Below are 24820 nucleotides of genomic sequence, written 5' to 3' on the forward strand. Positions count from 1 at the left end.
TCATAACTGACCTATGACTGTTTCATGCTCATGCACTAAAACGAGTATTTGTTAATACATTCCTAAGGCTACATCTGAATGATTCCCACTGCAAGCCTCTGCTGTGACAGCAACCGTAGAGGGATGCTTCACCATAAGAGCTCTTTTCAGGAACATCTTAGTCATATTTTAAGGTTGCCAGACACCTTTCCATGATATTTCTTTCAGCTAAAACATAACACCAGATCTTTTTGGGAAAAGTGATAGATCAGCCACAGGAATGCCAGTCTGTATATTTCAACATGAGTGTGTCAAAGAATTTCAGAGAAAGGATGCAACAACACTGAACGGAGGATGTTTCACAGGTAAGTGCGTGTTTCCATAAACGAGTCATAGACTAATAGTATAAGCCCTCTAAGGAAGCTGCTTGATCAAAGGACCAGCTGCAGAGAAGGTAAGAAAGCATGTAGCAGTGGGTCCATCGAGTCAAGAATTTAATATACATGCAGTCAAGGAAACCCTTCAGGAGCCTGGCCTTATTTTCTTATTACCCCAAAGCACTGTCTAGTTAAGTGACTTGCTTACGTATTATCGCAACCAAATTTCGAAAGTGCCTTAAGTGGTGACGTTCTACCGAGAGTACTTCATGTTACAGTGGAAATGGGGTGCATGTATGGCAAAATACTTTATCACTTAGCTTCTGAAACAGGACCAGGAATAATGGAAAAATTCCTCTTTCTGGGTAGCGCCCTTTACCTCCGTGAGTGAAGCGTTTTGCTTATTAACGTTCTTGGACTTATTAACTATGACTTATTTTTGCTAGGTTACGGAGTTTCATTTACAATGCTTCTAGTTCATACTGTATATAATTTAAGGTTATAGTTGCATACTGTAAGAGTAGGAAGACTGGAGATTACCTGTAGACCAGAAGACAACAGATATTGCCAACAGTCCAAACATGAGAAGAGGCCAAGAGTTCCATATTACAACAGCAGATGTCCTTAATAATTAAGGCAGATGCTTACTTCCATGGATTTTATTTCGAGTGCTGTTTCAGTGTACATGTCATACCAACATCTTTTCTCCTACAATACAATGGGCCTCTAGCTTTTTAATGTCATATACACGAATAATATCACCACGACAAGCAATTTTATTTGGTTTACAGGTAGTGCAACAAAAAACGCATGCTATTATTTAGTGAGATTAACAGTCGATAGACTGAAAGCACAGAATGTGCAAGGAATACATTACATACAAGCAGAAATCTGGAGACTTTAGAGGCTTCAGTGTTGCCAAGTGCATTCAAGCGCACATTTTCAAAAAAAAGGACTGTAAATACGGACTCCTGGAAACAACAGTAGCTAATTCTAAAGTCATTCATCTGTTGTGCTGTTTCCAAATAATGATTCACATTTGTGAAAACTGACCCACAAACTAGGGACAGAATTTAAACATTGCACTTCAAAACTGTACAAACTGGAGAAATTGCTACTTATGCATTATCGACTGGTTTGCAATCTGGTTGCGATAATATGCAAGTACCAACGTGGTTTTGAAAACATGGATCCTTTGGTAAAGCAGGTGACTTAACATGACAAGAACAACTCTGTACAAAGAATAAATAAATATAAGGTCACAAAGCAAAGACAACCTTCTTAAATTATGTTGCTCAGAAGCCCTTGCCATTTTTAGTTTTCATCCAGGGGACTGAAGGGGTGGTTAATAAGTACATGTATAAAATAAACCTGCAATGGAGAAAGAGGTGACATGTTGAAAATCTTAAACAATGGGTTCTGTGGAGGAAAAAAAAAAGAACAGTAGTTGTCAAAGAGTTACGCGATCTAACAATAAAAATGATCTTCTGTATGAAGCAATTGTGTTCTTTTAAGATCGCTTTCAGAATTACAGGTTTAGCACAATTTTCATTTCCGATACAAGCATGACAGGAAGCCAAACAACCCTGCAGTAATAAAATTACTCCAAAATACATTATGTGAAATAATGACTCAGCTTTCACTTACCTGTCACCTGTATGTCATCAGGAGTTTTAAGGCTGTATCACAGCCAATAATCACCGCTATCCTCTCTGTTAATGGCTCACTCCTGTACAGTACTAAACTTCTAAATGACCAATAAAAGCTTGGTTCACAAGAGGAGTCTAACTCTACAAAAACTCTAAAAGAGAAACCTAATGCTCACCTCTTGCTACTTGACAACAGACTAAGAATTACAGCCGACTCTTTTGATAACTAAAACCATATTTTACCTACTTTATCAGTGTTCGGTTTTCCTCAATCACTGCTCCTAGGGTTCTGTGGACCATTTCATTAGTTCTTCTGGCAATGCTATCAAATTCTCATGAAAATATTATAGACCAGTAAGATGTTTACCTTTTTAGTCTTTCAGATAGACAGGACAAAGCACTCATACATACCTCTATGTTCTGAAGACAGTCTTAACTAATAAAACCAAATTGCAACACCACAAAGGGAATACTACACTGTTTACCAAAAATTCCTTAACAAAGGGAGGAGACAGTCTTTTGTTCCCTATCACCTAACTTGTGCAATTGTGGCTAAGCTTCAGTCTTGTTTTACATAACAGAAAGCCAAACTTTGCGCTTACTAGTCTGTCTCAGCATCTTAAATCAGTATGCTTAACATAAAAAAGAATACTTAAAATCACAAAATTCTAGACAACAGCATCTGCTGCTTTTAATTGTCAACAGTCATTTAACGTAATTAATACACAAAAGCAGTTTCCTTCTAAGCACCTAGCAAGCAACTCAACTACATCTGCGTTAGGCATGTCTCCTGGCAATCAGTGGAAGAATGGACAGAAGACCAGAAAAGAAAGAAATCTGTGGAGAGAAGTGGAGATGAATTTTATCATTTAGAGCAAATGCATGGAAATGTTAACTTGGCAGCATAGTGTTTACTTGTGGGTAAAGCTAGATTTGCAAGTTATAATGATTCATGATTAAAGAGTTAACAGAAAGGAAAAGTACAGACCTCTTCCTCCTCAATTCGAGCAGGTTCAATCAGCAGATTATTGACTTGATCAAACGACACCCCCTGTTAGGATAGGAAATCGGCAGAGGCATGCGGATTAGTGGAGCCAAATGAAAAAAAGAGAACATCTCCACCAAAATAATCACCAACACTTAGCATTCCCACAGACAGTAATCATCATTACAGTAGCACATCTTAGGTTAACATTCCCATTTTACATTGCCCAGTTCTAACCACATGATCTCCCATTTATCACCAGTTATGTGCATCTTCCATGATGTCTTGGACTCTCAAATTAACCAATGTTACTTAAACTTGAAATTAAATGAATTGACTTTATAGCAAACAAAGGGCAACCACTTTGCTACATTACATGAAACTCATACATGTATCAAAAATGACTGTCAGCATAAACAATTTAAAGTTTCTGAATTATAAAATACACAAAGACAGAGTTTTGTTCATTTCACTTCCAAACTGGAAAATGAGAGCCCAAGAACATACAAATTAATTAAACATTTACAGTTTTTTTTTTACTAGTAGGAGCACCTTAAAAAAATGTAAAAAAAAAAAACTGTGCTTAGAAACACCAGAATTAGAGTAACATCAATTGACGATTGAAGTACTGGACATTTAAAGAAATAACTTAACATAAGCTGTAAATATAAACATGCAACCATTTTTGCAAATCATCTCCACCTGCAGGGCATAAAAGAGAGAGAGAGAGAGATCAAGAAAACAATGGCAGTACAAGACAACATGAAGACAGAATCCCAGCTGCTTCCAGACAAAACAAATCCTTTCTTTCCCACCATCAAATGTGTGGACTTGTGGCTAAGCTCCAGTCTTTTGTTACACAAAAGAAAGACAAATCAGAGTTTACCATTCTATATTGAAATAATCTATACATTCAACTTTTATTCAGCCTTTTTTTTTTTGTTTTGTGATCTGTTCACTGGCTAAATCTCTCAGATCCAGCTGAGCTGAACATTTCACCCAATGATCAGAAGTTATAGTGCACTAAAAAAACAATGTGGACAGGAAAGTTGTGCCAAAAAGCAAGAGTAAAAATGTATCTGTAAAACAGTTTTGTTTGATGAAAAGAATCATGCATGCCATCTGTAAATTTTATTGACTTTTTCTTAGATATGGGTTTTGTAAGTGATGAATGTAAACAATGGCAGTGGAGTCTATGAAGTACTATACTCTAACTGGTTTTAAATTCCAGATGAAAAATGAGGATAATGAATGTGGCCGTGCTAAGCCACCAAGTGCGCCTGCAATATATTTTGTTTGAAATAAATTTGTAGAGTCAGAAAACTTAAGCCTCATGTAGTTCACATTGTTTTTTCAGCTTACAAGGAATACTATGACTTGAAAAGAAACTACACACGCACACTTAGATATACCTACACATGCACACACAAGTGTGTATGTATATTATATACACAAAACAGTGTAAGAAACTTCTCTGTGTGGAAGATTTTCAGTCCTTATATTTCTAGTTAATCACTGTATATTAATCAGATCAGACAAAAGTAGTAGAAGTAGCGAACTTAAACTCGTCTTAAGTCAAAACAAAACAAAAAATAATAGAAAATATATAACTGTACTGTACAGCATTACTAAGTATTCGAAAGTAATCCAAGTAAGGCAGGCAGTCTGTTTCCAGTCAAAAATCCTTTATTAAGCATACAGAAAAGCGATCCAAGTAAAACAAAAATAGAGTAAATTTCCTCACAAGCTTTCTAACTATATATATATACTTTTTACCAGGCATGGGAGTGGTTTATTGCGCTGTAAAACAAAGTGTTATTGGTACACATGTTAAATTCACATCCCTGCCCCCATCAGTGTGACATTCGAGCTGGTCCTGCCCTACTTAGTAGCTGTCATAATAATATAACCCTTATGTACTTTAAATAAAATTTATAATGATGTGGTACTCTTATTTAACCAGATTATTAAGTAGATATTAAGTCTGGGATTTTATCCAAGACAATATACTACATGGCTGGAATTATATCAACCTTAGTTCATTTGGCAATCAAAAAAATATATATAAATATATACATAGACATTTTGCATGTAAAAATCAATTTCTATTTTCATAACCTGTTGTTAACTAAGATCGCTTTCGTCCTTCTACACTTCTTCAGGTCTGTCTATAAGAACCCTAAAAACAATCTATAAAAATATATATAATTGTACAATTAGTATTGTTATTATATTTCATTTTGAATAAAGTGGAAAAAAGAGCCACTCATAAAATAAATAAATAAAAATAAGAAAAAATGTATGTATGATGATGGAAAAAAATATACACTTAAATTACAACTGATTTAAAATGGTATTTAAAACCAACTGGTAGAATAAAATAAAATACAATTAGTCATGTAAACAATGTGACAATTTTTTAAGTTCCAGTGAACTTTTAATTGAACAGCAGTAGTTTAGTCCAGGCTTCCTGAAAGAGTTCAGCTTTAATTGCCACATAAGTTCATGTTTCTCCAGAATATTCAGGATGTCTCCTTCAAGATCACCCTTGTCTATGCGATCCAGGATCTGGAACTTAAAACCTGTGTGTCTTTTATGAAGAGAAAGGTGTTTGGCTAGTGCATTATTTTTACATCCATAGCAGATTTCTGACAGATGACTTGGAACCCTAAGCTAGAGTTTATTTACATTACATTACTTACATTATTTGACATTACATTAATTTACATTACATTACTTACATTAATTAATTATAATATTATTATTATAATTATTAAGCCGCGGTGGTATGGCAGTAGCACTGTTACCTCACAGCAAGAGGTTCTCCAGTTCGATTCTCGGCTGGGCTTGGGAGTGTCTTCTGTGTGGAGTCTGCATGTCCTCCCCGCGGTTGGGTAGCGTTCGAAAGACATGCGTAAATGGGCATGTCTTTATTAAAGGTTTAGCGTTGAGCTGGCACCTTGGCGTTTCGTAAAAATCTACTGCCAATCATTAGTGGACCAGAGTTCCACTGTGGTGACCCCTTACTGGGAAAAGCCGAAAGACAAACAAAACATTATTATTATAATTATATTATTAATTATAATTAAATTAGATTAATTACAGTACATTACATTAACTTACATTACATTATTTTTATGACTAATTGTAGTTTATTCTACCAGTTGGTTTTAAATACTGTTTTAAATCAGTTGTAATTTAAGTGTATATTTTGTTTCCATCATCATACATACATTTTTTTTCTATTTTTATTTTTTTTTTGTTCTTTTTTCCACTTTATTCAAAATAATGTGTAATAACAATACTAATTATACAATTATATTTTTATAGATTGATTTAGGGTTCTTATACACAGACCTGAAGAAGTCTAGAAGGACGAAAGTGATCTTAGTTAACAATAGGTTATGAAAATAGAAATTGATTTTTACATGCTATATGTATATTAGATATATTTTTTGATTGCCAAATGAACTAAGGTTGATATATTTCCAGCCATGTAGTATATTGTCTTAGATAAAAACACAGACTTAATACTCTACTTAATAATCTGGTTAAATAAGAGGTACCACATCTTGACCAATGGATGGGAGATCGCAGATATACCCCAGGGATTACCTCAGTGTCACTGCTCAACAGAGGCACAACAAAATAATGGGTATAGTTCCCCATACTAAAGGGGTGGCGTAAGCCACAAAACTATGGGCTAGGCTTGTAAATGCCCTCGGGCAGATAGCCTAGTATGAACCTATGAACCTATAAATTTTATTTAAAGTACATACGGGTTATATTATTATGACAGCTACTAAGCAGGGCAAGACCAGCTCGAATGTCACTCTAATGGGGGAGGGAATGTGAATTTAACATGTGTACCAATATCACTGTTTTACAGCACAATAAACCACTCCCATGCCTGATAAAAAGTACATATATATATATATATATATATATATATATATATATATATATATACATTTAGAAAGCTTGTGAGGAAATTATTCTATTTTTGTTTTACTTGGATCGCTTGTCTGTGTACTTAATAAAGGATTTTCGACTGGAAACAGACTGCCTGCCTTACTTGGATTACTTCTGAATACTTAGTAATGCTGTACAATTATACATTTTCTATTATTATTTTTTGTTTTGTTTTGACTTAAGACTAGTTTAAGTTTGCTACTTCTACTACTATTGTCTGATCGGATTAATATACAGTGATTAACTAGAAATATATGGACTGAAAATCTTCCACACAGAGAAGTTTCTTACACGGTTTTGTTTCTGAACCCACTACACTTGTTTAGTAGGTTGTTCTGAGACTTCGGGGATACCACAGAGATTACTTGTTTTATATTATACACACACAAACATGCAAGCAACACAGTAACAGTGTGGTGTTTCCTCTGGCACAACACCTGGGAGAAACAGGCAACAGGAATAAGTTAATCTTTTTAGATGAGACAGGGTTATTTGGAAAGTGAAAATATCTGGCAAGGAAAAGTACAGTTTTGTACCTACCATAAATGTAGATGTTCGAGGATTCCATTGCTGCAGTCCTTACTATTGGGTATAGTCCGCATCCAGTCGGCCCGAATACCAGAGTATAAGGCTGACGTCGGTCAGGGCGCATTAGACTGACGTCAGTACGTCAGGGTACTAATGCGCATGACCGGCGTCATATCCTCAGTCTTTTCTTGCCCCAGATGTCAGAAGACCCTAAAAAGACAAGGCCCAAAATACCTGCACCAAAACATGAACAATATATACAAAAATATAAGCATGTAAACTCACCTACACAACCACCCCTAAACACAGAGGGGAAGGAGGGAGGGTAAATTGGACTGCAGCAATGGAATCCTCGAACATCTACATTTATGGTAGGTACAAAACTGTACTATGTTCTTCGCTTTCCATTGCTGCAGTCCTTACTATTGGGTAGAATCCCAAAGCAGAGGTAAGGGAGGCTGGCAAATCATAAAGAAGCAGGAGCTGACAACATGCCTTGCAAAACAGCTGTGGCAAAACCAGCCCTAGACTTAGAGTAGATAGGAAGGTGATAATGCTTAGAGAAAGTATGCACTGAACTCCAAGTAGCTGCTTCCAAAATATCCTTAGTTGCCACCCCGTAGAAATGCTGTTGAAGTGGCAGTAGCCCTAGTGGAATGAGGCCTAATCCCAGCTGGAATCTCCTTGCCATGATGGGAATAACAAAATGCAATGCAAAAGCCAATCCACCTAGAAATAGTTTGTTTTGACACAGGCTTGCCCTGCGAACTCAAAGCAAAAGAAACAAACAACTGCTGAGACTGCCTAAAATCCTTAGTCCTGCTTAAGTAATAACGCAATTGCCTGTGTACATCTAAAGTATGCAAAATCTTTTCCCCTTTATTTTGGGGGTCTGCATAAAAAGTAGGCAAATGAATAGTTTGGTTTAAAGCCACACTAGAAACCACCTTAGGCATAAAGGAAGGATTAGTGCGTAATGATACCCTATCCTTATGGAAAATCAAAAGGGCTCGACTGCCATAAGGGCCTGCAACTCAGACACCCTTCTTGCAGAAGTAATAGCCAACAAAAAAGCAGTCTTCCATGACAAATATTTCAATTCAGCAGTAGCCGCAGGCTCAAAAGGTTGTAGAGTAAGTTTTTCCAACACAAAATTGAGATCCCAAGCAGGAGTAGGAGCTCTACGTGGGGTCTTATATTCTTTGCCCCTCTAAGAAACTGCTTGAACAAAGGATGCGAAAACAATGGTGGGTCACAATCATAGTGAGCTGAGATTGCTGCAGCATGAATCTTAATGGAAGAGAAGGACAGACCCTTGTCCAGTAACTCAGTAAGATATTGAAGAGCCACACTCAAATTAGGCTCAGAAATCTCCAAATTCTTTGCTTTACTCCAAAATAAAAATCTCTTCCATTTTTCTGCGTACACTTTCCTTGTACTAGGTCTTCTAGCTTCCATAATCACATTTAAAACTTGTTGAGGAAGTTGAGACCTGCTGTGTTTCAACACAGAATATGCCAGGCTGTCAGATGAAGAGAGTGAAGCTTGACATTGAGCAGATGACCGTCCTTTCTGGGATAACAGATGTGGAATCAAAGGTAAAGGCCATGGAGGCTTCTTTACCAGACTCCGTAGTAGTGGGTACCAGTGTTGCCGAGGCCAATCTGGGGCTATCAAAATCATCCTTGGCCTGTCCTGTCTGACCTTTAACAGTACCTTTGGAAGAAGAGGCAGAGGTGGAAAGGCATACACATGAAGGTTTGTCCAACTGAAAGACAGAGCATCCACTTTCCAAGCTGTGTGATGAAACCCCTTTGTGCAAAACTGTGGCAGCTGGTGGTTTAGTGGGGAAGCGAACAGATCTATGTCTGGAGTTCCCCATGACACTGTCAATTTCTGAAATACATGAAGATCCAGTTTCCACTCGTGGGGATCCATGATTTGTCTGCTTAACACATCTGCTAAGGAGTTCTGTGCTCCTGGCAGAAACCTTGCCTGAAGAGTTAGGTGCAAGCGTAGCGCAGTCTCCCATAAAATCATTGCTTGCCTGCATAGAGGATAAGAATGTGTTCCCCTTGTTTGTTGATGTACCACATGACAGTTGTGTTGTCTGTTAGAATCAACACCTGCCCTGGAAGAAGTAACTCCTTGAAAGCCAGTAATGCGAACTGGACTGCTAACATCTCCTTCATGTTGATATGTAGATGCTGTAGTCTGGCAGGCCACTTGTCTTGTATCCACTTTCCATTTAGATGAGCTCCCCAAGCAATATCCGAGGCATCTGTCGTTAAAATCTGACTCGCCTCTGGCCAGGTCACAGAGAGTCCCTTGTTTAGGTGACATTCCTGAGCCCACCACAAAAATTCTCTTTGAAGGCAAGGTATTATTTGAATGACAGTGTCTAAATCCTGGCAGTGCTGTGTCCATACATTTTTGAGATACCATTGTAACTTCCTCATATGCAGTTTGGCATTGGGAAGCACCAGAATACAAGATGCCATGAACCCTAATGCTTGAAGGACTGTCTTTGCAGTCAGCACGGACTGATGAGATAGTTGATGGAAGTAAAGTGATAGACTCTTTTGTTTGTCCGGGGTTAAAAAGGCCATCCGGGCTGCTGTATTCAGTCTCACACCCAGAAAGCACATGTCTTGAGAGGGTACTAGACTGGACTTTATTTCGTTCACAGAATACCCTAGGCATCTTAGCACTGCTATAACATATTCCAGATGCTGTAGAAGGTCTTCCTTTTCTTGAGCCAGAATCAGGCAGTCGTCTAAATAAGGATAGATTTGAATTCCTTGTAGCCTGAAGTAAGCTATCACTGGAGCCAGAACCTTTGTAAATACTCTGGGCGCAGTAGATAAGCCAAAGGGCAATGCAGAGAACTGATAATGAGAATCTCCAGCTCGAAACCGCAGATACTTCCTGCAACTTAGCCTGATAGGCACATGAAGGTAAGCTTCCTTGAGATCTAAAGTTACCATCCAGTGATCTTTGCCCAGCAGGGGTAAAAGCTGTTGTAACGTCAACATCTTGAACTTGGGAATGTCCAGATAAGTGTTGAGGAGAGATAAATCCAAAATCGGTCTCCACGTGTTCCCCTTCTTTGGTACTAGGAACATGCGAGAATAAAATCCTAGGCCCCTTTCTGATACAGGGACTGGCTGAATGGCCCCCATTTGGAGTAACTGAGAAACTCGCTTGTGAGCCTCTTTTCTTTGTGGAGGAGGAACGTCTGGCATGCCTTTGAAAGGGGGCATTGTATGGAAAGAAAATCTGTAACCGTGGTGAATGATGTCCAACACCCATCTGTCTTGAGTAATTAAATCCCAATTTTCTTTGAAAAGAGACAGTCGTCCTCCCAAAGGAGCTGCCAGACGAGAATCTACTGGCAGCTGAAAAGGCAGGTCATTGGGTCTGTTTACGAAAGGACTGACCCCTGCCCTCACCAGAAGTCTGAGCAGGTGAACTCCCTGTTCTAGGCCTAAAAGAACCTTGAGCCCTGCCTCTACCACGTCTAGACCTACCCCTAGACTGGGAATCATAAGCAGGATATGTCCACCCCTTAGCAGGCCAATTTCTACTAAACTTCGGCGGCTGTACCTGCAAAAAATCTTTAACAGTTTGCATAGACTTAGCTTTGTCCTCCATTTTCTTTAAAACTGCTTCCACAGGCGAACCAAACAACACATCAGACTGTAAAGGAGCATCCAAAATCCTTGTCTTAACATGCTCAGCCAAATTTTGATCCCTCAACCAGGCATGCCTGCGAAGAACAGAACTAGTGGCAGCCACCCTCGAGGAGGCCTGCACAGCATCAAAACCACATTGCAAAGAATGCTTGCCCACTTGTTCAGACACAAACTAAATCCAGCAATTCTTTACAATCAATACCTTCCGCCAAAGCATCTACCTTAGATTTCAATTGTGAAAGGAGATAATTTTGATATTTCAGCATGTGAAACTGACAATTCAACGCTCTCATGGCTAGAGTGGAAGAAGTATACACTTTCTTACCCCACCTATCCAACGCCCTTGCCTCTTTATCAGTGGGAACAGGATTTTTAACCACAGAGGCCTTAACACCTTTAGGCCCCTGAGAAACAGTTTCTGGGTCCGCCCTAGGACTCTTAAACAAATACTTATGAGCTTCGGGCACCCTATAGTACCTATCAGGTTTAACAGGAGCAGGAGGCAAAGAATCAGGGTTCAGGGAAGCCTCTGCAAAAACATCTTCCACCACATTTAACACAGGAGGTATAGCTAAGGGCCTATGCTGGGGTAAAAACAAGAATTCCCTAAGCCTCTTCCTGGAATCAGAGTAATCCTGGCCTTCCCATTTAAAGTGCTCCCTCATGGAATGCAGAGTCTCTGAAAATGAAAAATCCTCAGGAGGAGAAGCCGAAGGAGTGGCATCATCCACATCAGAATCAGAATAATGAGGATACTCCTGCAAATCTTCCGCAGAAGACTCAGAAGCCCCTGAACCCTGTTCAAAACTGTCAAACTCAGGTTCCACCCTAGGCCTCTTATCAGGAGGGCCCATAGAACCTCTAATCATAGTAATCAAATCTTCTGCCATTTTAAGCATATGTTTCTTAGGTACAGAACCCGAAATGCTAGGAGAAGCCCCTACTGAAGCTGAACTTGGCCTACCTCTAAAAGAAGTTCTGGCAACAGAAGGAGAGGCTCTAACTACTTTGGGAAGAGAGGGAAGAATAGTTACCTGAGAAGCCCCCTCAGCCTGGCCTGCCTCCTGAGAGGGTACATCCTGTAACAGTAAAGTTTCTGCCTGAGACTCCATAGAAACTCCTGGCAAAACCTCTGGCTCCACTGAGCCTCCTAAAGAACCGACGTCCGGGACTGCCGGTTCATCAACCCTAGGCTTCGCTGTTTTGTCCTTGCGCTTCTTGGACGAAGCGGGCGTCGGAGCATCCGACGGCATTTTATAATTGCAACGCTTCCCAAACACTAATCTGGCACAGTCTAACCTCCTCTTAATAGTGCGTTTGTTAAACCTAGCACAAGAGCGGCAACCAACAAGGCCGTGCTCACGCGCTAAAGAAGGTGTGCACAATGTATGGTAATCCCTATGAGGTATTTGTTTCCCACAAGAAATACAGTTATTCACTTTTCTGACATCCGGTTAAATACTGAGGCAAGAAAAACCAAAATGTTCCCCAACGGGGTACTTAGCCAACTCTGATTCGGTCTGAAACTCCGGTTTCGGAAATATTTCAGAACGCCAACCTGCACTCGCAAAACTGCTTCTGCATCGGACCACGCGGCAAAAAAGACTGAGGATATGACGCCGGTCATGCGCATTAGTACCCTGACGTACTGACGTCAGTCTAATGCGCCCTGACCGACGTCAGCCTTATACTCTGGTATTCGGGCCGACTGGATGCGGACTATACCCAATAGTAAGGACTGCAGCAATGGAAAACGAAGAACATCAAAAGTTTTATAAAATCTTACCATAATGATAGATGTCCTTCTCTTCACTGTTGCAGTATACATTACATGATGGAGTTCCCTGCCGTAGGCAACCTGACGGCCAGTATACAGAAGACTTACTACTGCAGGGTACGTGGTATGTTGCATGCAGTCTGCGACAATGTTGGCCATAAAAGTGAAGTACGCATGCACCATCCCCAAAAGTGACTTCCTCAGGAAGATTGCCAGCAAAAGGAAGTAGGGTAATAATCATCCAAGAAGTAGCAAGGCCAGGGGGAAGGAGGGAGGGGATAGGAAAACTGCAACAGAGAAGAGGAAGACATCTGCCGTTATGGTAAGATACACAACTATTTTATGTTCCATTAATCTGTCGCAGTATTCATAACATGAGGGAGTTCCCTGCCACAGGAAGGGATCTAGAGCACTCTACAGTGTACAAGTGTAAAGGAAATGTGAACAGAGGCAAAAGTATTCAGCTTGAAGATGGCAGTTTGCATAAACAGAATGTAAAACCCAGTGGAAGTCCTGGTAACACAAACACTGCTGGTATAAGACTGTTAACTGCTGCTCCTGTACACTGGCACATCAGCACCTGTGTATTTATTTTCATTGGAACCTGAATTCTGCATTGCTGTCTGTGCATATGAAACAGTTTTTATTTCCTCTATTGCTGCCATACTTAATTTGCGTTATGGAGAAGCCAGCTTTACTTTTCTGTTTGGACAATAAAACTAGTTTCCCACTGAACTGTGAACTACTTGCAGTCTACATTTTTAAACATGGTGGATGCAGTGGACATCTAAAACCTTAGACAAAATTCTGAATTTACGATTCTACCAGGGCGGGAGACTTAAACCTCGACACGGCTATTAATAGGACGTGCTGGAGGGATAGATTCATCACCCAAAGACTCCCTATGCTGTGGAATAAAATCCCGGTATATGTGAGGCAGAGCACCTCGCTGGCCTTGTTCAAGAGAAATCTTGACCAATGGATGGGAGATCGCAGATATACCCCAGGGATTACCTCAGTGTCACTGCTCGACAGAGGCACAGCAAAATAATGGGTATAGTTCCCCATACTAAAGGGGTGGCGTAAGCCACAAAACTATGGGCTAGGCTTGTAAATGCCCTCGGGCAGATAGCCTAGTATGAACCTATGAACCTATAAACCTATGAACTACTAAACAGTGTGAATAATTACCTATAGCAAAGTAAAAGGAAATTTTCTTCTTGGTGCACAGTGTTCCACTGCTGCTCCGAGGTTCCTGAAATGATCTAAAAGTGAATTATAGAGGCCCTGGTGAGAAGTGTAGAAGCCCAAAACCCAAGTAATAACCAAAATAGAAAGCTGCTGCAGGCAACAGCTATTGGTGCTGAGGGAATGGTAGCAGCATTCAAATAGATGGCTGCTCCTCCACTTAAACCTATGACCAATAAAGACCACCTCAAAGCCTAACTTAGTCACTTCTGAGGGGACTGCTAACCAAGAAAGTTGGGATAAGTCTAGTGAAGCTTGAATTCTGGCAGCTCATCCCATGAAAGAGACCCTTTGTGTTTTTTTATAGACATGCCTAGTTTGGGATCATTATGATTCTGACAAGGTTGAAAAAAATTGTCCGTCTGCAAGAGCAGGACTGTTCTGAAATTCAAGACCTAATATTTCAAGAATAGAGCTCTTCTTGAGACAAAATAACAGCATAGTTTAACCTAAAACATACTACATAGTTGTGGTTAGACTTTGAGGGTCTTAATAGCAAAAATACTAGAATGGAAATGCATGTTACAGATACGCCCAAGACTGCTTTTCTGGCAATCATTAAGAAGTGGTTGTATCAAGTGGGTGTAGAAGATGCCAAAACCTCTGCCACTTTAATGAGAATTTTATGTTAAGACAACTTGTTTAATGAAATATCTATTAAAGTATTAGACAAAACTGAGTAAAATGAAAAGGGATACATCTTCTATTTTGTGCTATATATGCAGCAAGCAAAACAGCGGTGAGGGAGTGAAAAGACCATGTTGGGGGGACAAGCAAATTATGACAAGATTGCTTGAGACTGCATTCTGCTATTGAACCACTGCAGAATTATCAAATGTTTTTTAAAGGCGGATGAAAGAGAGCTACGAGGGCTTTTGGACTCAAAGGAGCAATATTTTTGAAGGAAAAAAGCCTGTCCACAAAGGTCCAGTGAAGTTGTTTGCATTCATGGGGTGAAGACTCAATATCCAGTTATCGAAGTGGTGATACAAACTAATTTTAAGAAGAACCTGCACCCTAGTAGCTGAAGTTCCTTATCTTATCAAATGCCTAATAAGGCCTCATTTTTTTTAAAGACCTTTGGAAACCGTGGGAAGGTGAAAATGCTAGGGAACAAAATGTGCAGTCAACCAATCTGCAGGGTGTAGACATGCCCTATCAGTTTACAGATATGAACAGGGCAAGGGGACTCAAAGTAACAGTAGAAAGCATTGGAAAAAAACAGTCTAGGTAAGCCTTCAAGGGAAGGAGTGGGCCCTTTCCCCTGCACTACAACTCAAACTTGGTCATCTAGCAAAATTGGGGTTAATGTACATCTAATGTAATAGTAAAGTCCCACTAAACTAGGTTCAGGATAAGACCACAAGAGAGAAAAACTAGAACCACCACCACAAGGAAAGAAAGAGGCTTCAGGACTTCCTTGGGAAGGAATGAAACCCTTAGATCCCTGTACCTGCCTTGGTGGGAAAGGAGGCAGAGCCCTCCATCTGGCAAAACATCTGAGAGGAGGTGGAATCCACATAGGTCAATTAAGTTTTAAGAAGTCCTATTTGGATACTGAAACTCTGAAGCACGGAATAGAACATATCCAAGGTGGTTGGGGGGGGTCCACAGTCTATCTATTTTGACCTGCAAAATGCCCTGATGTATAGGATAGCAAACAAGAGAGATGAAATTAAAAACAGTTGTTAGTGCCCAAGCCTTTCAGGCATATGGTCATGAAAATGGCCCACAGAAATGTGATGAATAACCATTTAAGGCATGGATAAAATGAAAACAAGAGTTCTGGTTAGATTTTATTGGATGGGTTTTATAAAGGAAATTGTGAACTATTGTCCCAGCTGTCATGAGTGCCAAAAGAAAGTCTCTAACCCAGGTTTCAGGAATCCTCGAATGCCAATGCCCATAACTGCAGCTCTTTCTAAAAAGTTGTTATGGAAGTTGTGGAGTCAGACAGTCCAGCAATGGGCACCAATACATTTTAGCAGTGACAACTATGCCACTACATTAAGGCCACTTCTATTAAGAGGAAAGCTAAATCCATGGCAACAGCAAAAAAACTAGTGATATTTTCCCAGGCAGACAGCCCAAAAGAGATTCTGATAGACTAAGGTGCATCTTTTGACAGTCAAAGATCTGGAGGAAGAGAAGATGACACCGTTTAGGAGTGTTTTAATGAATTACATTGCATTGCAAGAAAGAAAGAACATGATGCTGCTGATTGCAACGGAACATATACAGGGGCAACAGGTTAGCCAACAGAGGGTTTACAACAAAAATTGTTTGAAATGCAGAGTTTTAAGTAGGAGAGAGTCCTATTCCTGGCCCCAACAACATATAATAAATTCTTAATCAAGTGGAGGGTGACCCTGTAAGGACACTGTAGTCCTCTTCATTTCTCCTTTCAAATACAGACAACAAAAAATCACTAATATTGGCTTGTAACCCTGGAGGGAGACGCCAGCGAGTGTGGTTTGTACAGTACAGTGCCTGGGATCAATTACTGAAAAAAGGAAAAACAGATGATATATATACACTTAAACTGATAGTAAACACCATTTCCAAACCTCAGAGGTAAGAAACACAGAAGTTCTTTTCAAGGAACAAACCTCTTTTCTGAGCTGGCTTGCAGAATGACTTATCTAACACCCAGAAACAATCCCACGAAAAAGTTAAAGATCATATAATGTGCCAGAAGCTCAGAAGCAAGGATCCCAACAGGAGATGCAAAAAATGTTGAAACAGTGTATTATTGAAGATATGAACAGTGACTGGAAAGTACAGTTGTGCACACTTACCATAAATGTAGATGTTAGAGTATATTCACTGCTACAGTCATTACATTTGGGTTATCTGCTTGCAGTAGCCCTCAGTCGGCCTGATTAACAAAGTCTTGGGTCCTGGAAAAAACTTTAGAGACCCGATAAAAAACTTCAAACACCCAGTAATGAAACACAATCCAAGGACCACACTCGGACAATAAATGTTAGTGCTTTCATCCACTTTTAATACTGTGAACTTCATCAGAAAAAAATTACACTTGACCCTACCCCTTCCTTTTATATTTAAACTAATGTAAATAGGAAATGACATCATAAAACTAACAATTAGTACTTGAGATTTTAAAAATATAATGTATTATATACATATTATAAAATAACTTAACTGTACATGTGAACTTTAAAAGTCATCTATATGTTATAAAACATTTTAAATTTATAACTTCATTTAATCCAGGTGCTTTGTCCACACTCCGCAATAATTGCCAAAACGCTTCTTTACATTCAAGTGTGTTGTTTAAATCTCCAGCAAACAAAACCTTATCAACACTCTCCAATACAGAAAATTCAAACTTTTTAAATTCCTGACATAATAGTGCATGCCTAGCTAATAAATATGTTCTATCCTTTTTGATCACCAAATTATGTTCATATATTACACGTTTTAAACATCTTTTTGTTTTTCCTATATAACAACTTTCACATGACACAGGTAGCTATGTAAACAACATAGTCACTGTTACAATTATAATAATTTTTGCCCAGAATGTTTCCTTTAAATGACATAGTGACAAAGGAACAATTGCTGATAAACCTACATTGTTTGCAGTACCCTTTTTGTTGGTACATGTACAAATATTACCAGTGGTCTTATTCTTTCCTGATTCTAACATGAACTTGATGTTGGTTACTTTTTATAAGTAAATCTGGGTGCCAATCCCAATATTGCCACTAACTCCTTATTCCCAAGAATTATTCTCCAGTTGTTCTCTACTACATGCTTAATATGCCACATTTCACTAACTATAGGTATGGGAAATGCTAGCTCATATTTGTTAACTTTATTTTCCAATATACCTATATTTTTATGATTCACTGGGCCAACCATGACATCATTAGAATGCAAAATAGGTGTAGCAACCCCCCTTCTTAATGTCATGACTTCACTTTCTATCTTTTTAACCATTCCAGGTCGTAACCTCTAGTCAAAAAAGTGACCTCAAAAACAAAACTTCCTTTTCAAAGATATCATTGTCAGAAGTTAATCTACTAAGTCTTATGATTTGTCCTTTTATAACTCCTTTTTTCATGTGTACTGGATGCAAACTTTCTTTGTGTAAATACTGATTGGCAAAGACTGGTTTTCTGTAGATTCTACTTGTAAACTCCTTTTTTTCATAATATATACCTAAATTCAAATCTAAAAAAATTAATAGATTCTCCGAAACCACTAATTTTAAATTCTAGAAATTCTGTGGTCAGATTCAAGTCCGTAACTAAACCTACAAATTATTTATAATTACCAGTCCATATAAAAAACAAATCATCTATATATCTATAGTAGATTTGTACTTTGCTAAAACTGGGATGTTGCTTTAAAAATTTCAATACCCAGTTAGCCATGACTAAATTTGCGAAGGCAGGAGCTACCCTTGCCCCCATTGCTACTCCGGAAAGTTGCCTGTACAGGACTTTTTTGAAACTGAAAAAAATTATTATTCAAAACCAAGTCCATTAAACAACAAATAGTATTATTTTTTTCTCCAGAAAAGTCTGTGTTTATAGTCAGATACTCTCTGAGGTACTCAATACACCTTTCCTGGTCAATAGAAGTATATAAGTTCTTCACATCCAAAAGTCAGAAAAAAATTGGTCTATCTGTAATGGTGTGTTCTCTCAAAATTTCTAACAAATGCCAGGAATCTCTGAGGTAATATTTACATTTTTGGACTACAGGATTGAGAATGTAATCCAACCAAATAGATATATTTTCAGTTTTAGATTATTTAGCTGAAATAATTGGCCTAAATGGCGGATTTTTTTGATTGTTCTGAATTTTAGGAATTCCAAAAAATGATGCCATTTTCAGATATTAATTGTAACTTATCTATTTCACCTTGGCTAAACATATAAAATAATGTAACATCCAGTTTTTTATAACTCTGATTAACTTGTTCATAGTTCACTTTTTTATGTGTCCACTTCCTCTAACATAACCGCTATGGAACTTTTGTATTCATGACAACTATTTACCACCTTTATCTGCTCTCATTGTTCTAATGTCAGGATTTTTACATAGAGTATGTAATGCATTAAACTCTTCTATAGATGGATTTTTTTTCATTATTCCAATGATTAATCCTTCTAAAGTCACTCTCACATATGTTCTGAAACACCTGCAAAGTAGTTTGCAGTGGAGGAGTAAATGTACTAGGCTTGCTTGGTTTATCATTAGAAATTACATTAGTTTGCTGCAAAACATCCTGCATGATATAACTTGGATTTAACTTTCTTAAATATAATCTAAAATCAATCAAAGGTTTATCTATATTCATACCACAAGCAGGAATAAATGAAAAACCTTTTTTCAGAACATTTTCTAATTCAACAGAAAGGGAAATGTTTGTTAAATTAAGCATGTCAACATCATAATGTTTTACATCCTCTTGATTTACCACCTTTTTCTGTTTTTCCCTTTCCCCTTCACTTTTGTTCTGAGTGGAATTGTACCACTTCGTGGTCCGTTTGTTGAATAAATTGTCCTTGTGAAAAGGGGCATTGTTATGTTCGGTCAAAGAGACATCTGATGTGACAGCCTGAGCATAACTGGCCCTATTTTCACTGTTTTTCTTATTCTGGTCTATTGACTGACCTGCATTCTGTGCAACTAAAATATTATCATTGTCCTTTGTTGTACCGGACATATTGTCATTTAAAGTCACCCTTTCTTTATCAATTGTATCTGTTAGTCACTTGTGTTGATACATTAATATTCTCAGTGTCAATCACTGCCGCTTTCTCCCCTGACCCTACATACATAATGTAGGCCTGGTTAGTTTTATAAGCAAGGATATCTCTCTTTAATTTTGATTGTTTCCTGGAAATGACAGTAGCCCTATGTCTGTCAGCCTTCGCTTCTACACCATTATACAGTTCAACATAATCTCTAAAAACAGCCAAAGCTCTTGATGCATTCATCCATAGTTTTTATATTTACTTTTATTTTTGTAATCTCTTTTTCATAGTGTACAACCAAAACACGCATTATATTCAGCCCGGTTTCATTGTATAAATTTATGAGGGTACTACATAATTCATCTCCAGGCGTGACACAATTAGGAAATTTTGCTGTCCTTAGACCTTGTGGGACAACTTTACGTGATAAAAACTCTTCTAAATACTGTATTTCTAGGTTCAATGTCACGTATTTAAAAACTAACTTTTCCATATCGTAAATACTTTTTTTTACAATGGACAGTGTCTACAAAACCTTTGTCGTTTGAATTTTTACTCACACTGACATTTGCAGCTGTTTCTGCCATCTTTGTGAACGGATTTTCGTTTTCTTTACATACATAACTCCAAAGTAACCCTCCGTAAGATACGTTTGTTTATTCTCACCGCCATGTTTGCTTATATCATCATTGGCGTTTTCATTGCTTACGTGGTGATGTAAAACATTATCACCCTCTCGGTCCACACCGACCATATCATAGTTTTTTGGTTGTTGAATTACATGATGATGCAAACAGTCTTTCACTATCTTCGTGATAATGTTTAATAGCTCTTCTTTGAAATTAGATGCAGAGATGCCACTGTTAGTACTTTTGGGAACTGGGTAGGTAGACAAATTCAATAGTACGTCTTGAAACGAAATTTCCAAAGCCATCAGATGGTATTCAACTGCTGGGAACACAACCAAAACTAGAAAAAACTTTAGAAACCACGATAAAAAACTTCAAACACCCAGTAATGAAACACAATCCAAGGACCACACTCGGACAATAAATGTTGGCGCTTTCATCCACTTTTAATACTGTGAACTTCATCAGAAAAAAATACACTTGACCCTACCCCTTCCTTTTATATTTAAACTAATGCAAATAGGAAATGACATCATACAATTAACAATTAGTACTTGAGATCTTAAAAATATAATGTATTATATACATATTATAAAATAACTTAAGTCTTGGGTCCTGCGTCGGTTGCTGTCCCTTCTTCCATGACGTCAGGTCGTCAGAGGTATAAAACATGCAGCCGACACCATTACATCAGTTTTTCTTTGCCCAGGTGTCAGGTGCCCCCCTAATGGGAAGCAATTACATCTATAATACAAGGATACATCTCCAACAAAAAAACAAATGCACCAAAAAGCTTTTTGAGAATAATAAGTGAGAGCAGATGTATAGCCAAAAGAAGAAAGGGGGCTGGAAGGAGGGTAACCAGGACTGCAACAGTGAATACACTCAAACATCTACATTTATGGTAAATGTACACAACTGTACTAATGTCCTTCATGTTTCACTATTGCAGTCATTGCATTTGGGTAGATTCCCAAAGCTAAGGTTGGGAGGAGGAATTTAAATAGAATTAGGACCAGCTATAAGGTCCTGCAAGACTGCAGGGACAAAAACCAGCTCTGGGGTTAGAGAAAATTGGCAAATGATGATGCTTGGGGAAAGTATGTACAGAACTCCAGGTAGCAGCTTCTAGGATGTCCCTTGAAGGGACGCCCCTGAGAAAGGCTGTAGAGGTAGATGCAGCCCTGGTTGAATGGGGTCCGATGCCCTGTAGGATAGGATTTCCATGGTGCTTATAGCAGAAACGAATGCAGTGGCCTATCCATTTTGAAATGGTTTGCTTTGAAATAGCTTTCCTCTCTGTCCCTGCAGCAAATGCCACCAGTAGTTGTTCAGATTTCCTTTGAGGTTTAGTCCTGTCAAAGTAGAATCAAAGTTTTCTGTGGATATCTAAGGAGTGCAGTATCCATTCCCCTTTGTTCTGTGGGTTAGGAAAGAAGGTAGGCAAATTAATGGACTGATTAAGAGCCACACTGGATACCACCTTAGGCATGAAGGAGGGATTGGTTCTGAGGGACACACTGTCCTCATGAAAGATGATGAAAGGCTCCACTGCCATAAGGGCCTGTAACTCAGATACCCTTCTTGCAGAAGTGATTGCTAAAAGGAAAGCTGTTTTCCAGGAAAGGAATTTTAAATCTGCAGTAGCAGCTGGCTCGAAAGGAGGAAGAGTACATTTCTCCAAGACAAAGTTAAGGTCCCAGGCTGGAGTTGGAGCTCTCCTCGGTGGCCTTAAAATTTTTAGCCCCTCTGAGGAACTGCTTGAGCAGTGGGTGAAAGAAGAGGGGAGGCTCTGTGCAATAATGAGCTGAAATGGCTGAGGCATGAATTTTGATGGAGGAAAAGGACAAGCCCTTATTGAAGCATCTCAGTCAAATACTGTAGAATCTGAGGTAAATTGGGCACTGCTGTGCTCATTCCTTGAGATTGGTTCCAGGTACAAAATCTTTTCCATTTTGCAGCATATGATTTTCTAATACTAGGCCTACAAGTCTCTAAAATGATATCCATCACTGATTTACTGAGGGGTGGTAAAGGAGAGATTATGTAAGTAGGCAGGTTGATAGGTTCAGGGTTTGCAGCTGAGGGTGCAGAATATGGTTCTCCTGCTGAGACAACAGGGAAGGAGTCTAAGGCAGGTGCCATGGGGCCAGGTGTGACACTGCGCATGAGGGGGTACCAGGGGCCAGGTGTGACACTGCGCATGAGGGGGTACCAGTGTTGGCGTGGCCAATCTGGTGCAATTAAAATCGTCCTTGGCTTGTCCTGTTTGATCTTTAGTAGTACCTTGGAGAGCAGAGGCAGAGGAGGAAAGGAATAAACTGATTGAAAACTGGAGTTTTTTCCAGCTGAATGATCGAGCATCCACTTTCCAAGCTAGTTTGTGGGGAATCCTTCTGCAAAATTTGTCCAATTGATGGTTCTGGGGGGAGGCAAACAGGTCTATATCTGGGCTCTCCCATTTGCTTTTCAACATGTTGAAAATCCTTGGTTCCAGTTTCCACTCGTGTGGGTCCATGAGGTTTCTGCTTAGTCCATCTGCCAGTGTATTTAGTTTTCCTGGCAAGAATTGAGCTTGTAGATTCACCTGGTAGCTCAAGGCTGTGTTCCACAATGCCATGGCTAGTCTGCAGAGGGGGTAAGAGTGTATACCCCCCCTGCTTGTTTATGTACCACATGACTGTGGTTTTGTCCGTCTTTACCATTAGTTGTCCTAGAAGAATGTGGTCCTTGAAGGCTGTCAGAGCATTCTGTACAGCTAACATTTCCTTTTTATTTATGTGTAGGTGCATTTGACTTGGGTTCCATTTGCCCTGAAATGCACTTCCCTGCCAGTTGAGCCCCCCATGCATAGTCTGATGTGTATGTTGTTAAGGTTTGGGCAGCAGGGGGTAGTGTGAATGTTAGTCCCTTGTTTCAGTGGCAGGCCTCTGCCCACCAAAGGAACTCTAGGCGTAGACAAGGTATGATAGGAATCATAGCTTCTAGATCCTGTGAATGTTGACACCATAGGCTTTTGAGATACCAATGCAGTTTCCTCATATGCAGCCTTGCATATGGAATTTGAAGAATGCAGGAGGCCATGAACCCCAAGGTTTGCAGTATTTGCCTTGCAGATAACTGGGGTTTTGTGGCCACTTGCTTGAAGTAGGTTGTCAAATGAGTCAGTTTCTCTGGCATGAGGAAAGCCATCTAGAAAGTTTTATTCAAGCTTGCTCCCAGGAATATAATCTGTTGACAGGGTACCAGGTGTGATTTATTTTCGTTTATGGTGTACCCCTGACAAGTCAGTACCCTTTGAACAAAGGCCAAATGATTCAAAAGTATGTCCCGGCTTTCTGCCTGAATTAGACAATCTTCCAGGTATGGACATATTTCAATATTTCTTTCCCTGCAGAATGCAATAACTGGAGCTAGGCACTTTGTGAATACCCTGGGTGCAGTAGATAAGCCATAGGGCAGTGCAGAGAACTGATGGTGCATGCAGCCTGCTTTGAAGCATAGGTATCTTCTGCAAGACTCACTGATAGGGATTGTGCAGGTATGCTTCTTTTAAGTCTAGTGTTGCCAACCATGCATCTTTGCCTAGCATAGGAAGCAGCTGGTGAAGAGTCAGCATCTTGTATTTTGGAATCACCAGAAAGGTATTTAGAGTAGAAAGGTCCAGGACAGGATGCCATGTATTGCCTTTTCGGGGTACCAGAAAAAAATCTCTACTAGAAACCTTGTCCCTTTTCCCCTTCTGGCACCAACTGAATAGCCCCCATGCTTAAGAGAGAGTACTTGATTTTGGGCCTCTGCCCACTGATTTGGGGGTAGATCTGGCCACACGCTTGGTGTTGGTAAGGTGTGGAAGTGAAATCTGTATCCTTGGGACACTATTTAAGACCCATTTGTCATCTTTCCGCCTAAAGGAGCATTCAGTTGGGAAGTACTTGGAAGTTTTAAAAGCAAGTAATTGAGACAGTTTTCCATAGGGGGGAGTCTTACTACTCTGTGATTTGGGTGCGGAAACCCCCCCACTGCTTAGTCTTGTGTCCCCTGGGACTGAAACCTGGGGTTTCTGTTGTGTCTGGGTTTGGCTTGAGAAGACCTGGAAGGGGCTGGAAAGGACCAATTCTTATAGGGCCAGTGCCTACTAAATCTAGGAGGGTGAACTTGTAAGAAATCTTTAACAGTTTGCATAGATTTAGCATTATCTTACATCTTTTTAAGAACTTCAACCTTGTTGCCAAACAGGCGGTCC

At 39.3% G+C, this 24820-nt stretch overlaps 1 protein-coding gene across 15 annotated transcripts in view; it reads right to left on the reverse strand.

Annotated features, from left to right (window-relative positions):
• The window catches only part of SCRIB (scribble planar cell polarity protein), a 2800411-nt gene that overhangs the window by 2180924 nt on the left and 594667 nt on the right, over positions 1–24820 (reverse strand). For 14 of the 15 annotated variants that reach the window (XM_044067487.1, XM_044067486.1, XM_044067488.1 and 11 more), the window contains exon 12: positions 2994–3056. The exons of the other annotated variant lie outside the window; for it this stretch is intronic. In XM_044067487.1, the coding sequence (XP_043923422.1) occupies positions 2994–3056 (63 nt within the window). The remainder of the gene's footprint in view (positions 1–2993; positions 3057–24820) is intronic. 15 annotated transcript variants of the gene reach the window in all.

The sequence above is a fragment of the Protopterus annectens genome, chromosome 3.part1 (assembly GCF_019279795.1).
Source record: "Protopterus annectens isolate FY-2018-M chromosome 3.part1, PAN1.0, whole genome shotgun sequence".
NCBI classification, from domain to species: domain Eukaryota; kingdom Metazoa; phylum Chordata; order Ceratodontiformes; family Protopteridae; genus Protopterus; species Protopterus annectens.